The following is a 12,817-nucleotide window of genomic DNA, read 5'->3' as shown; positions in this document are numbered from 1 at the left end:
CATCAATTTGTGTTCTTTGTATGCGTGTTAATGATGAAATTTATTAGTTTTGTCTAATGATTATTGATTTGACAGAGAAGTGGAACGAGTAGTTTTAGAAAAAGACAAGGCATAAGACACATTTTATATAGAGTCGCCAACTGGATGAGTTCAGGGCAAATTGGAGGAAATTCAAGATCCGTCCCACTTTACTTTCACAAAGTTAAGATCGAAACTTGCTCCCTATAAAAACTTACCCAATCCATCCCACTTAGAACCCATAATCGCTCCTGCTCCGACAGTTGTCCTGCATCACCTCGGCCGACGCAGTCAATAGTTCAATATTTTTATTTTCAAATTATAGAACAATAAATATTTTCTTTAATCATATCACATGACATTAGTCATAAAGTTCTTGGCATTGTTGTCTGAATAGTATGACTAATGTCATGTGTCTTCAATTTATTGGAATGTCAATCTTTTATTTTTTTTTAAATTAAATAATTATTTTTAACTTTTCCATTCATCATGATTTTTCATAACTATCTTTCAGTAAATTTTTTTCTTATTTATTTTTATCTTATATATATATATATATTATCTCATATATATTTTAGATAATTTTTAATTCTATAAAAAATAAATAATATAATGTAAAAAATTTTAAAAAAATTATACACGTAAATAAAATATGTGAGACTTACTAGTAAAAGTAATAAAGAGCGAGCAGAATATTGTCCCCACAAGAGTAGTTATTAATTCTTTTTTTTTAAAAAAAAAAAAGAATAGTTATTAATTACATCAAAGCTAACTTAATACTATATAAGCAATTAAAACAGAAAAAGGAGGTGAGTAATAAATTTTATTCCACCGCACTACAAAGTAATCTAGGTATTGATTTCATATGGCCTTATATACACAGTCATTCTTACATGTATCAAATCACATCATGCCAGTATCATATCCGATACATATTCAAAACTACATTAAGTGATTTCCAGTTTGGATGCATGAGTATACTGCATGATCAAGAATGAAGGTCATGGAGAAAAGCAATGAGTAGGTACCTTCATCTTCTACACTTTCACATCTGTCTTTTCATCACCTTAAATTTCTTCCCCCTCAAAATCACAAAGGAATTACCTTACAGCTTTTTGTGTATGTATTTCACACTACAAAACATTAGGTATTTCATGGAAAAATAGGATACTGACATAAAACAGGGAGCAAATCTCAACTATGCTGAAAAATGTATACATTTTTCTCACATTAATTTGAGTTCATAGAGTAAATACGACCTCGTTGCTGTGGAACTCTGGTTATTACTGCTTCATCTGCACCAAAGGCCTGACTTCTCAAGACAACTGCCAAATTTTATCTCATAAATCATGTAATCATGAACTCCATCGTCTTTCCAGTAGCCTGAGGATGAAAAGCAAGAACTCGAATTCCATTTCATTGACTTGATTGTGACTTTGAAAATTAAATCACAGATTTAATGCCCTCGGAACAGTTATGCAATTCTGCTGGGAATAATCAAAGTGATGAATGAATAAACAATATGGTGGGACAGTCAAAATTTCATGTATTCTTATATTTTCAACCCTACTGAAAGCAAAGCAAAGTAGTGCTCATAGACAAATTATCCTATCTACAAACCACCCAAAGCGGTGGAACATGACGACGATGACAAACAACTGACCTGACGGCAAGAACTGGAATAAATGAGTGAAACATCTTAAACAAAGCGGACAAGCTCCAGATGTGGCTTCCAGGTATAGAAAAAAAAACTGGATGAGATGGGGAGATTAGAGCAAAAGCACAAAAAGATCTGATAGGTGGCGCCATTTTAGTTTTTGACATTTGTTAAGTCCTGTGAATCTATGTGGAGCATAAGAATCCCACCATTGTGGTTATATGAAATTGAGGGCTATCAAGCTTTAATCAATTTGATGCAATCACAAATTCTCTACAGTGGAACCATGGGAACCAAGCAAGTATTCTGGAGTTTCTTCTCTATTTTCATCTTATGGACAGCAACCCAGGAAAGCCTCAAGTTGCTTTTTTTTGGGTTTTATCGTGATTTCAGTTTATATCAGTACAATACCCATTCTGTTTAGCTTATACAGCATGATTCTTTGCCTGAACCTTTAATTGACAAAAAGTAAAGAACAGGAAAATTCATTGTCCATCTTTCCTTCATGCTGCCCAGACATCAATCAATTCTCATGTTAGACCATAAACAGATAAGGCAATGTTGTTCCACCTGAGTGAGATTGTTAATAGGCAACCGGCACGATGAATGACATAGACAAGGGAACCACTCTGGCCATGTGTTGGAATTCTTGAGGTCACCAAAATGCGAATTGGATATTAATGGCAATGAGGGTACCCTTGGTCAGGTGTGATCGGGGTACGATAGACCATATATTGATCCTACATACTTTTACCTCCAGCCTTTTGTGATTCCAATGATACCTGTTAATGGAATATTATATCCATATAACCGAGGTTGACCCTGCCACGAACTTGAATAAACTAGGCTGGAGTTGGGTAACAGATATTATCAAAATATAACTTAGCCATGAGTGTTGTCTTTATCTCTTTAAGGACAACTAGCTGTTGATATACAATAGTCTTCCACCAAATCTAACTCATGAGTTATAAACACTCTGCTGCTCATATATTCAGCACAAAATATATTGCCTTCTCCTTAATTACCTTAGGTACTAGCAAGCTCTCTCTACTGATTATCTTGGTGTTTTGCTCACTGATGCCAAAAACGTCAGCAAAATAAATTTCAGAAATAGTATCTGAGTGTTTTGAAGAGTCTACTTGTCTTCTTCAGCTAAAACCCTACACTTAACCACGTATCATAAGAAATTTTTGGTTGGCCTCATACTATTGGTTGTCATTCATTGCCACAGGTTTTTTCTCTGTTTCAGAAAAATATTGTTCGCAGGCTCCATCTCCTATTCGTATAAATAGGGCTGTTGTGGGGCGTAACACACGGATAAGGAGGCAGGAAAGTTTGCAAATGGTTAATATTGCTGTTGAGCATGTATGTATGAATAGCTTATATATGCAGACATATAATACATGAGAGCAGACATGCATACCAGATATGGGTGTTTAAGTATGGAAATGCAGCTATCATTGGTTGCACGGTATCTGTGTAGAAGAAGCCTAACATGTGGAATACTCTTCCAACTGTCTCCCAGTGCTGGTTTTGAACTACCAGCCTCCCCAGCAACCATATGGTTGGTCACCTGAAGCAAAGGGACTTGTATTATTTGAACAAATAAAGTAGAAATCCGTCCAGGAAATTCCGCCAAATGTAAGTTACTACTCAATACTCCTCAAGCAAAATAATGGATTTTCTCCACTCACTTGAGTATCAACTGAAGATACTTCTTTCAGAAAAAGCTAATGAGATAAACTTCAAGCCTTTTTTGGGATCCGAACTAAATTCAACCATAAAAAATTGAGAACAGGTTTTGCAAACAAGGGGCACTTTCTAGACTAACATAGGTAGACCCTGTCATTTGTAGATCGGATCTTGCAACTCTTATTTGAGACATAATTTTTAGATTCTCGCAGATCTCTATTGAAGGATGAAAATATAAATGCAATCCACTACTTTGGAAATAGCTTTTCTTTCGGATAAGTATTTCCCAACAATTTGACAGTTCCAGATTCCAACAGAAGTTTTACACCCAATCCATAGGTCTGATTTTCTGGGTTGGGTTCTATTATGATGCTATGGTAAATTAAATCTTCACTCTTCAACTTCAGCTCCTCGAAGACTTCAACTGATCAAGTCTAGAGTACCATTTGAAAATAAAAGACTGCCAGCAAAGAAGAGGCCATGATAGCACCAAGAAAAAGAAAATATCTAAGAGTCAAAGCAATAGTTACCACAATGGAAAGGTTATGCTCATGTGCAAGCTCCTTCAACAGGAATCCAGCAGTAACCATTAAGGCATGTCCTATATATATAGCCCACCAAGAAAAACGCTTTTAGGTACTAATAAGAAGTTAATGTGCTTTCTTTTGTTGCACATTTTAATTATGATTGGTAAATGAAATGCATGCGCCTAAGTTGCTAGCCCACCATTTTATTAACTGGTACAGTCTAAGCTCAAGATGTCTAAAAGACTGCAATATACTAAAGGACTTGATCACTTTATCTAAATAGTTTATCACACAAATCCAAATATTGAAAAAGTAGTTTAATAAAATATTTGAACAGTTAACCATTTATAGCAGCTAGCAATTGAATATAGTTTTGTACGAGTTGGAAAAGTGTTGAAAACAATGTCCACGTGCATGCCTACAAACCCAAGAAAGCTGATAATACTGACACGTTTTGGCCTAAAAAAAAGATATATGATTATGGTACTGATGATCTTAGTATATGCTCATAATTTAGATCTATTGGCTTCTATTAAAAAAAATTTAAGAACTTTCCAAGTTAACGATGGACATGTCGGTCTGAGATTGCAGAACACAGACCATGTGCTCCACCTCCGCCGAGAACTGGGGCTATAAGTGATGAGAGGGAGTCAATGATAAGCATCCTGACGTTGCAACCAATCTGCGTAATAGTTTTTCTTGGTGACAACAGAGCAAATTCTTCATGCTCGACTAACAGGAAACACAAAGCAAACGAGAAGAAGATAATAAACAAGTACGAAGGCAATCATGAAAACCTCAGATTTCAAATTATTCATTAATTGGTGCAGCATATCCAATAGGGTAAAGATGTCGAATATAGAATAGCATACTATGCTGCTCATTACTCGTTGAACTATTTCATCTACCTGCAGAAACACAAAAAATAGATGCATATCGAAATGTCAGTAGGTGATATTCTAATGCTTGTGTAAGAAACTTATAGGTAGCCCAATTTCGGTTAGAGACAACATGGAACATTTATTTAAGAAAATATATGGAGAAGACTGTAGTTGCATATATAATGAATATAAAGATTTGCCATTAACTCACTCACATCCCAAACTTAATGGAAGAATAGCTGGACAAGATTTTGGCAAAAGTTATACAAATGCAACAGGCTTTTGAGAATGGTTCAAAACGAAATTACTCCAACTGTCTTTAAGATGAATGGAACAGCAGACAGGGCGAAAAGCAATTTACCTCAGTATTAGCAGGATCTGACTCCTGAGTGAGAAACTGGACAATACGTTTTGGTGAAAATGAGTTGCCCGAGTCAAAGTACATCACTGTGCCTGAATATTTTCTTGCCACATGTGACGCAACTTTCAGGCAAACCTAATTTGTCGTCATAAGAACGAAATATGGAGTCAAAGCATCAGCTTTTAGTTTAATATATTGCTCATTCAAAATTCATAAAAAGGGGGGAGAAACCAAGAAATGTAATCAGTCTCCACTGGTTGGTCATAATTTAATCATGCAAGGACCTCCTACTTGAGTTTTACCAGAAGATGATGGCCCGGCTAGCTCTGTTACATGTCCCACACGTAAACCTCCTTGTAGAAGAAGATCAATTCTAGAAGAAAGAAAGTTAGATCTCTCTAGTTATATGCATGTTGTATGACATTAAAATGTAATTGTGCTGAGAGGTACCTTTCGCATCCTGTCGATAGAATACGCTTGTTCAGTTGAGCATCTTCTAATAACTCCAGTCCATTGAACTGCGGTCGACATTGACTCTCTATCATAGAGGACACCAGTGTAATTCCGTACCTTTCCACAAAGAAAAGATAACACTCAGTTCTATTAACTGTATAACTTCCAAATTAAATACATTCACACAACTTCTAAAATAGCTACCTGTTTCAACTGTCCTACCGTGTACCCGTGTCTCCAACAGCCTCTAATGCATAAAGATCATGCACGCGAAAATCTTCAGATGGAAAAAGCGAAAAAAGCCAAGATTATTTTTTAATGAAAAGGCATCAATATAATCAAACTTGGGCGCATGAAATGCTTGAAATGTTACTAATAGCCTAATTGTAGGTGTATTTGTATCAAAGGACTGGAAGATAAGAATATTAGATCTATAATAAAAAAATCCAATTGAGCTTTTCTGAATAGTTTCAAGTTGCAAGTCGTTTCAAAGTCTTTAGAACGCACTTTCAGCTAGTTTCTCCATGATTGTGGAGATCAAATCCACCTAATGATGGAGTAAGAACCAATTCTGCAACCTTATAAAATCAATATTATATTTGGATCTTTAGGTGGGGAAATGGGAAAAGAAATAGAGAAAGTATCTAGTGAAGAAGCACAGGTTACTGTCATTTAAAGGGAGAAAAAAACTTTAATATTGTTTTCCAAATCCAACAATTAAATTAAGTATAAATGAATTCTATATTTTGAAACTGCAAACAGCAAAAATCCATTGAGTTAAAGAAAAACTCCAAAAGTTCCTCCAAACAATAGTAGCAATAACTGAAACATCTCTTGTTTGTCTCTTTGCTAATGGTTACAATGGAATGATGTTAGATAAGCTACTTGATAGTAGTAGATACTTTTATCCCATTCATAGTATTTAGTTTCAAGCTTGAATTGTATGAGCATTGGCTAAACATAAAATTATACCATTAACCTATAAAAAAGATACTACAATGGGTTAGTTTCAACGAATATCCTTGAATTTTCTCTTCGTAGATAATTCACTCAAATCTTCACCAAAAACCAAAAAGATAAATCATAAATCACCAATTGCACAACAATTACAGAAATTAACCAACAAAACATTCATTTCAACAACCAAAAAAACAATGATAATGATGAGAAACGCACACACACACACACTCAACATTACGTAAAAAAGTATGAATATCTACGTACAGGAGCAGGAGTAGGGGAGGCCAAAAGCACCAAGAAGAGCAGAAGTAAACACGCGAGCAATAGCCGGTGAAGCAGCGCCTTTTTCCTCAAGAGTGCTAACAGTTTTCAATCCCTTCCTTTTCTTGATTTAAAACACTTCGCCTTAGCCACGGAATTTCTAAGAAGAAACAGATTCTCTCTCTCTCTCTCTCTCTCTCAATTGATTTGATCAGCACCGTCGGCTGTTCTTTTGGGCAACTAAAGTGACATAAGAAGTATTGGGCAGCATATTTTTTCAAACACCATTAACAATTATATTTTTATTTTTTTGGAGAGGCCGATTAACATTTATATTAATCACTACTAAATTTGATGAGCTGAATAATTAATATTGATGATATAAATTAACTAAAATTATGTATTGAAATAATCAATTATTAACTTTTCAATTTTAAAGCAATATTTATTATAATAAAAAATTAAAAATGAGTAAAAGTACTTCAATTTGATCAAAAATACCCCTTTCAAATATATACATTAATAGAATATAAAAAATATTTCCTACTATCTGAATAATTAAAGTAACACCTCCTAATAGCAACATTTTATGGTACGAAAATCTTTCAATAATGAAAAATTTAACTGCAACTGATACGGAACCCCTTAATTAGTATTATAAAAGTATACCAACGGTCTCTTAGTTTAATTGTTAAGGATCAGGTCTCATGACTTAAATCAAGGTCATGGATTTGCACTTTATAAGATTTGTAGGTATTTTTCTCACTTTTATGTTTGTTTATTATAATTTGTTATTTCATAATTTTTAGTTATATTAAAGGAAACCAACAAGTATCTGAGTACAGGAAACACATGACAGCAGTTTGGCAAACCTTCTTCGGCTGAGTATGTGAAGTGTGTGCGTAATGCAAGAATCTAGTCCACCAGAATTTTCAATGTGCTTGTTTAGACGCCTCTTTGTCCGCTGTCAAAACAGTAATAACCAAAAACCCCTCTTAAAGTTAAATAAAACAAGAGACTCAATGCAAAGTGGCAATGAGTTTCTTTATTAAGTTTAGGATGTTGCTATTTCTTTTTAGCATTTTCTGTCTTAGTATTTTCACAGGGATAACCCAAATGTTGTTTTTGCTTCAAGAGAAGCAGAGCATCAAGAAACATTAAACAAGAGCGAAAACAGAACTGAGATGAATTTGATAAGTATTTACTTAAAAGAGCTGAGAAGTTCACTCGGAAACTAAAATCATTCTGTGCCATTTACATCACTTAATCGATCTTCTATTTGTACAAAAAATCGGAACAACTTAGTTCTAATTTCAACAGAACTTCTGCCTCTTCGCCAAATGAAAACAATCGTTGCTACTAATTATCGGGGCATTGCTCAGACAAGTTCCAGAACCAACACTAGCAAAATTCGTTAAGTGCCCTGAGGAAGATCCACATGACGTAAGAGCATAAGGCTGCAAATTCAACTGTCTTGAAGCCCATTGCCCTCCGTCTGCCACAGGTTTCTTATCAGCAAAAAAATCAGCATCGCCACCTTTGATCGAAACCGGAGGTATCTGAAATGGCTGAAGCCGGGGCGGATTACGCCACCTTGGGAGTGGCCCAGCCACAAGAAGCGTCTGAAGCAGCGGCCCGGCTTCAAGAACAGCCTCCAGAAACTTCCCTTTCTGAGGCAGAGCTCTCCCCTTTACAAGACTATCGATAACCAACGAACCCTGATCGATCCTGGGCACCAACTCCATGCTTGAGAATATTTCAGGTGGAGAAGAGACGGCATCGAATAGGGACTCAACGGGAGGCGAGCCATGCGAGTGGTAATTGTGCGTTTCTGAGAGGCTGTTGGACTCAGTTATGCTTGAATTTGCTCTTGCTGGTCTGGGCAGAGGGCTATCGGCCTGAAAACGAGGGACCATCGTATTCGTTAACGACGTGGCCGTGTTGAGTAGCTTCTGGAGTTGGTTTCTTGCTTCATCTCTTTCTTGGATGGCGAATTTGAGGAGATGGATTAGCTGCTTCACGTACTCCTTGTTCTTCCTCATTTCCTCCATGGCTTCGACTTTTAACTTCTCAAGCTCAAGCGTGGTGCACAGCAGCTTCTGCCCCAGTTGCTCCATGTCCTGATGCTGATCAACATCACAAACAACATCAGTAACAAATCTCGTGAGATAATAAGCAATCTAAGTATCTTTACAATTTACAGACACAAGAACAAAAGGTGAAACAAACACTGATTCCATGAAATTTTTTATCCAAACCAAATTACATAGCAAATGAATACACTTAGCGTATGATTGGTCACTCCTTTAGAACTATACTGATTGGTCACTCCTTTAGAACTATACACCAATTACACGGCAATATATTACACTTGTTGTATGATTAATTCAGGTTCGACTAAAACCTGTATGTGCTAGAATTTCTCCTGATTCCACATGATGGGCTTTATGATCATCAGATCGTGAGACATTTCACGCAAATGATCAGCAATTGGTAGAACAAAAATGTGGTGTTTGAATGAGAAAAACAAACTTGAAAAATGAGAGAAATAACAAGAAATGATAAAGTATGAAGTCCACACCTCTGCATAACCCCACAATGAAGCCATATCTCTGTCTCAAATCTTGAACTTTTGTCTGAAAATGAAGTGATAAGATTTGGCAAAGGAAGAAAAATCTTGGGGGAAAAGGGAGTTTAGAGAAAGGAGACTTTGATGGATATATAGAGTGGAAAGGTTAAAAAAAGACAAGCAAGCCTATTGAATAAAACAGCCAATTGGGTTCACATTGAGAATCATTTTCTTTTTTATTAAGGAGAGAGAGAGAGAGAGAGAGAGAGACACAAAAAAAGATAGTAAGTGTTATGGAATCTACAAAACTTCCAAATGAACAAAAGTCTTCTCTTACTATATTTAATTTAAAATAAATGAGCTGCAAAATAATGGCCTCATTCTCACTCCAAAGCAAATATATTTGAGAATTTTCCATTTATTTGTTTAATTTCATAGTGGAAAAAAATTCAAATCTTTCACCTTTTATTTTGAATTATGTTATGCAAAATATTAATAAATTTCAATTTTTTTCAAATTAGAGTCGTGGAAAGTACACTGAATTTTATTTTACTATTTATTATAAACAATGGTAAAAAATGAAGTGTTAAATTACAAATTAAATATGTTTTTCCAAAAAAAAAATAAAATCCATCGCTTCTTCTATCTTTTTTGCAGTTGCTTCTCAATCATAGTGAATGGCTAAATGAAGACAGATTTTCCTTAATTATTTTTCCATGGACAATGATGATTTCTTGTTTGCGCCTCTCAAATCAAAATGTGAAAGCAAGTTGTTGATCACGCGGTTTTGTTAGTTTAAAAAGGTAAGTCAAATAACACATTCTTTTCATAAATATTAATTGCTGCTTTTAATTACACTTCATCTTCTTCTTTTTTCAAACTTTTTACTGTTCTTTTTTCCCTCCTTTTTCAGTGGTGAAAACATACTATTTTTCATTATTACCACTTTCGCTTCCTTTTTTTTGGGTCCATTTCATGTCAATCTTTTCGTATCGTTCGTTACAAAAAAATGGATTATTACCGACAAAAGGTTATATTAATTGTCATTAGTTATATGCATTACGCCACAAGAACTTTGTTTATTCTTGTAATTATTTTCATAATATTAATATATATATTTAATGATAGTTTTATAATTATTACTTAATATTGTTGTCATATAATGGCAACAACATTTTCACTGTTTTTCTATAGTTTAATTAATGTCAAAATCACAAGGTTTTACAGCTTTTTATTATGATGATATGCATTATATACATAGCTAATGAAAACTACATGAAGACATTGACAACTTCTACTTCTCACTAATCACTATTAATAACGCACTAATCACATCTTTTTATATTATGACGATACTAATTAATTATTAAAGTTAAGGGCATCCCGTGTCCGCCCCTTGTTTTGTATCTAGCACCTCGTATTCGAATTATTATCTATACTATTTTATAATTGAAAAATATATATTTTTTGTTGTGGGTTTTATTTTTTTTTTGTCTGTTATTTTTTTATAATATTATTTCATATTTTTTTTATTTCTCTTGTTGTTGTTCTTTTTTATTTAGTTTTTAAAATTATTTCACCAATTTTCGCCCTTATTTAACTTCTTGTCACCCTCTTCTCAACTTCTACCAATCCTATTGCTTATCTAACTTTTATAATTCTCTCAATAATTTGTCATATTCTTTTTAATCCTTTTTACTTTATTCAATTAAATTTTATTGTAATAACTTTTTTTAACTTTTAAATAAACTATACATGCACATTTAACTGAGCCGCATGCACTAGTAAACTTCAAATGATCAAATCGTTAACCTAAAATCTAATTTCCAAACGCTTGATTTTCTCATTATTGCATGAATTTTACTTAATTTTCTAGTTTTAGTTCTTTTGTTCTGGACAAGTCCGATGATCTTCGAGAGTATTTCTTGATTTTTGGAGTGAATGTCTCGTCTTTTCAAATGAAAAATGATCTATGTTTAAAATGATTTTTATAGTATTTACATAGGGTTGAGTTCCAATTCTACGCATGTAAGTGTTAGTTTGTTTTTATAATAGTATGTGTATGTTGTTTCTTTGTTCCATCTGAAATCGTTGATTGATTTAAAAATATTATTGTATTGTGTGTCAAATGTTGTACTTTAGAGACATCACTGTATTTTAAAAAAAAAATAAGAAAGAAAATTTTTATATGTGATACGGCGGGGTACATATATATGATGAATTTTCATTATTGGAAATTGATTTTTATATCCTTATAAATTTTGATATTATTAGTGATGGGAATATGATAAGAAAAGTGTTTAAAGGGTATGTTTATGGGATCTCAAATGTCAAAATAAGACTAAAATCTATACACTTTTATTCATATTGGGTCGCACAAGATTTGTTCCGATTCGATAACCAAAAATCACAATTATAGATCATTTAACACCTAAAAATGTGGAGATTACGATATTTGGATTCGTACAAACACGTCGAACATTACACCCTATTAATACTCTTTGGAGTAAAAATGCATTATTTATTGAAAAAACTATTTTACATTTTTAAAATTCTTTTTTATTTAAAATCATTTAAGTATTGAAATATTTTAGATAGAAACCTGGAGAAAAAGTAACATGATATGAAGCATATGAATATAATGATTGGAGATAAATGTAGTGTTGTGATCTATGAATTTAGTGTTCTGATCCCGAAGCCAAAAGAAACTCCGAATCCGAAAGCAAAGAAATAATTGAAAAAGGAGGCCAGTCTGACAATACAACACCATAACATGGATGAGGTATGCCAAAGGGATAAACTGTATTATTTTATTTATAATTAATTTATCCCCCGACAAGACGCTTCCTTAGATTTTTAAAGTCCCCACTAATTATATATAATATTTATGATCAAGGCGATGATAAATGTACCGTCAATATGTGTGAATATCACACATAGATATCTATATATATATATATTGTTTTAATTGATATTTACAATAATTTTTATTTTTTGTTATGAGAATATATTGAAAAAATTATAAATTAAGTAGTAGTCAAAGTCCTGAGCGTTCGGAAAAAAGAAAAAAGCAAAAAATTGGAATAACATTGATAGTAGAATTGTTTGAGAATAATTTTTATCAATAAGCGGCAAAAGTTGATAGAAAAGATACTTTTATAATTTTTTACTTAAACTAATTTAATTTAAACAGCTTAAAAAATAAAAGATATGAATCAAATATATTTTTATCAACTTATTTTGAACAAATATACGAAGAAATGCTTATTTTGAGCGGCTACTATTCCGAACACCCCCTCACGTTTTAATCCCTCCAAATAATGAAGATGAAGCCATTTCAATAATAAAATTCAAATTATATTAATAAAGCCTGATGAGCCTCTATGCCTTAGTTATTAACCTAAGTACATTTCAACATTTCTCCAAATATAACACTGT

At 33.4% G+C, this 12,817-nt stretch overlaps 2 protein-coding genes across 6 annotated transcripts; both read right to left on the bottom strand.

Moving 5' to 3' along the window:
* Positions 1 to 855: 855 nt before the first annotated feature.
* Positions 856 to 7,056, bottom strand: RAD51D (DNA repair RAD51-like protein). Of its 4 annotated transcripts, none has more exons than XM_011091528.3 (10): positions 6,814 to 7,055; positions 5,794 to 5,866; positions 5,587 to 5,706; positions 5,428 to 5,509; positions 5,137 to 5,271; positions 4,692 to 4,802; positions 4,495 to 4,576; positions 3,898 to 3,968; positions 3,099 to 3,248; positions 856 to 1,505 (listed from the first exon to the last, which is right to left on the bottom strand). In XM_011091528.3, exons 3-10 carry the CDS (start codon positions 5,679 to 5,681, stop codon positions 1,467 to 1,469), a joined length of 765 nt encoding a protein of 254 aa, XP_011089830.1. In that variant the 5' UTR covers positions 5,682 to 5,706; positions 5,794 to 5,866; positions 6,814 to 7,055; the 3' UTR covers positions 856 to 1,466. The 4 variants fall into 4 exon arrangements, with proteins under 4 accessions (XP_011089830.1, XP_011089832.1, XP_011089831.1 ...); XM_011091530.3 differs by having other exon boundaries at positions 856 to 1,502; XM_011091529.3 differs by having other exon boundaries at positions 856 to 1,401; positions 6,814 to 7,053.
* A 934-nt stretch (positions 7,057 to 7,990) lies between these two features.
* Positions 7,991 to 9,550, bottom strand: LOC105170666 (uncharacterized). 2 transcript variants are annotated; one of them, XM_011091523.3, is made up of 2 exons: positions 9,392 to 9,550; positions 7,991 to 8,936 (listed from the first exon to the last, which is right to left on the bottom strand). In XM_011091523.3, the coding sequence occupies exons 1-2, from the start codon at positions 9,416 to 9,418 to the stop codon at positions 8,124 to 8,126; spliced, it is 840 nt and encodes a 279-aa protein (XP_011089825.1). In that variant the 5' UTR covers positions 9,419 to 9,550; the 3' UTR covers positions 7,991 to 8,123. The 2 variants fall into 2 exon arrangements, with proteins under 2 accessions (XP_011089825.1, XP_011089826.1); XM_011091524.3 differs by lacking the exon at positions 9,392 to 9,550 and adding an exon at positions 9,215 to 9,384.
* Between the last annotated feature and the right edge of the window lie 3,267 nt (positions 9,551 to 12,817).

The sequence above is a fragment of the Sesamum indicum genome, linkage group LG9, assembly GCF_026168435.1.
Source record: "Sesamum indicum cultivar Baizhima isolate 11 linkage group LG9, ASM2616843v1, whole genome shotgun sequence".
NCBI classification, from domain to species: Eukaryota; Viridiplantae; Streptophyta; class Magnoliopsida; order Lamiales; family Pedaliaceae; genus Sesamum; species Sesamum indicum.
The sequence above is the reverse complement of the archived record's forward strand: the minus strand, read 5'-3'. Positions and strand labels throughout refer to the sequence as shown.

Excerpts from the sequence above, each read along its gene's own strand:
- RAD51D (XM_011091528.3), bottom strand. The coding sequence starts at position 5,681 with ATGATAGAGAGTCAATGTCGACCGCAGTTCAATGGACTGGAGTTATTA. Across the intron at positions 5,272-5,427 it reads CATCTTCTGGTAAAACTCAA|GTTTGCCTGAAAGTTGCGTC; the intron begins GTAGGAGGTCCT and ends ACGACAAATTAG. Across the intron at positions 3,249-3,897 it reads AGCATAACCTTTCCATTGTG|GTGACCAACCATATGGTTGC; the intron begins GTAACTATTGCT and ends CCTTTGCTTCAG.
- LOC105170666 (XM_011091523.3), bottom strand. The coding sequence starts at position 9,418 with ATGGCTTCATTGTGGGGTTATGCAGAG. Across the intron at positions 8,937-9,391 it reads CATTGTGGGGTTATGCAGAG|CATCAGGACATGGAGCAACT; the intron begins GTGTGGACTTCA and ends GATGTTGATCAG.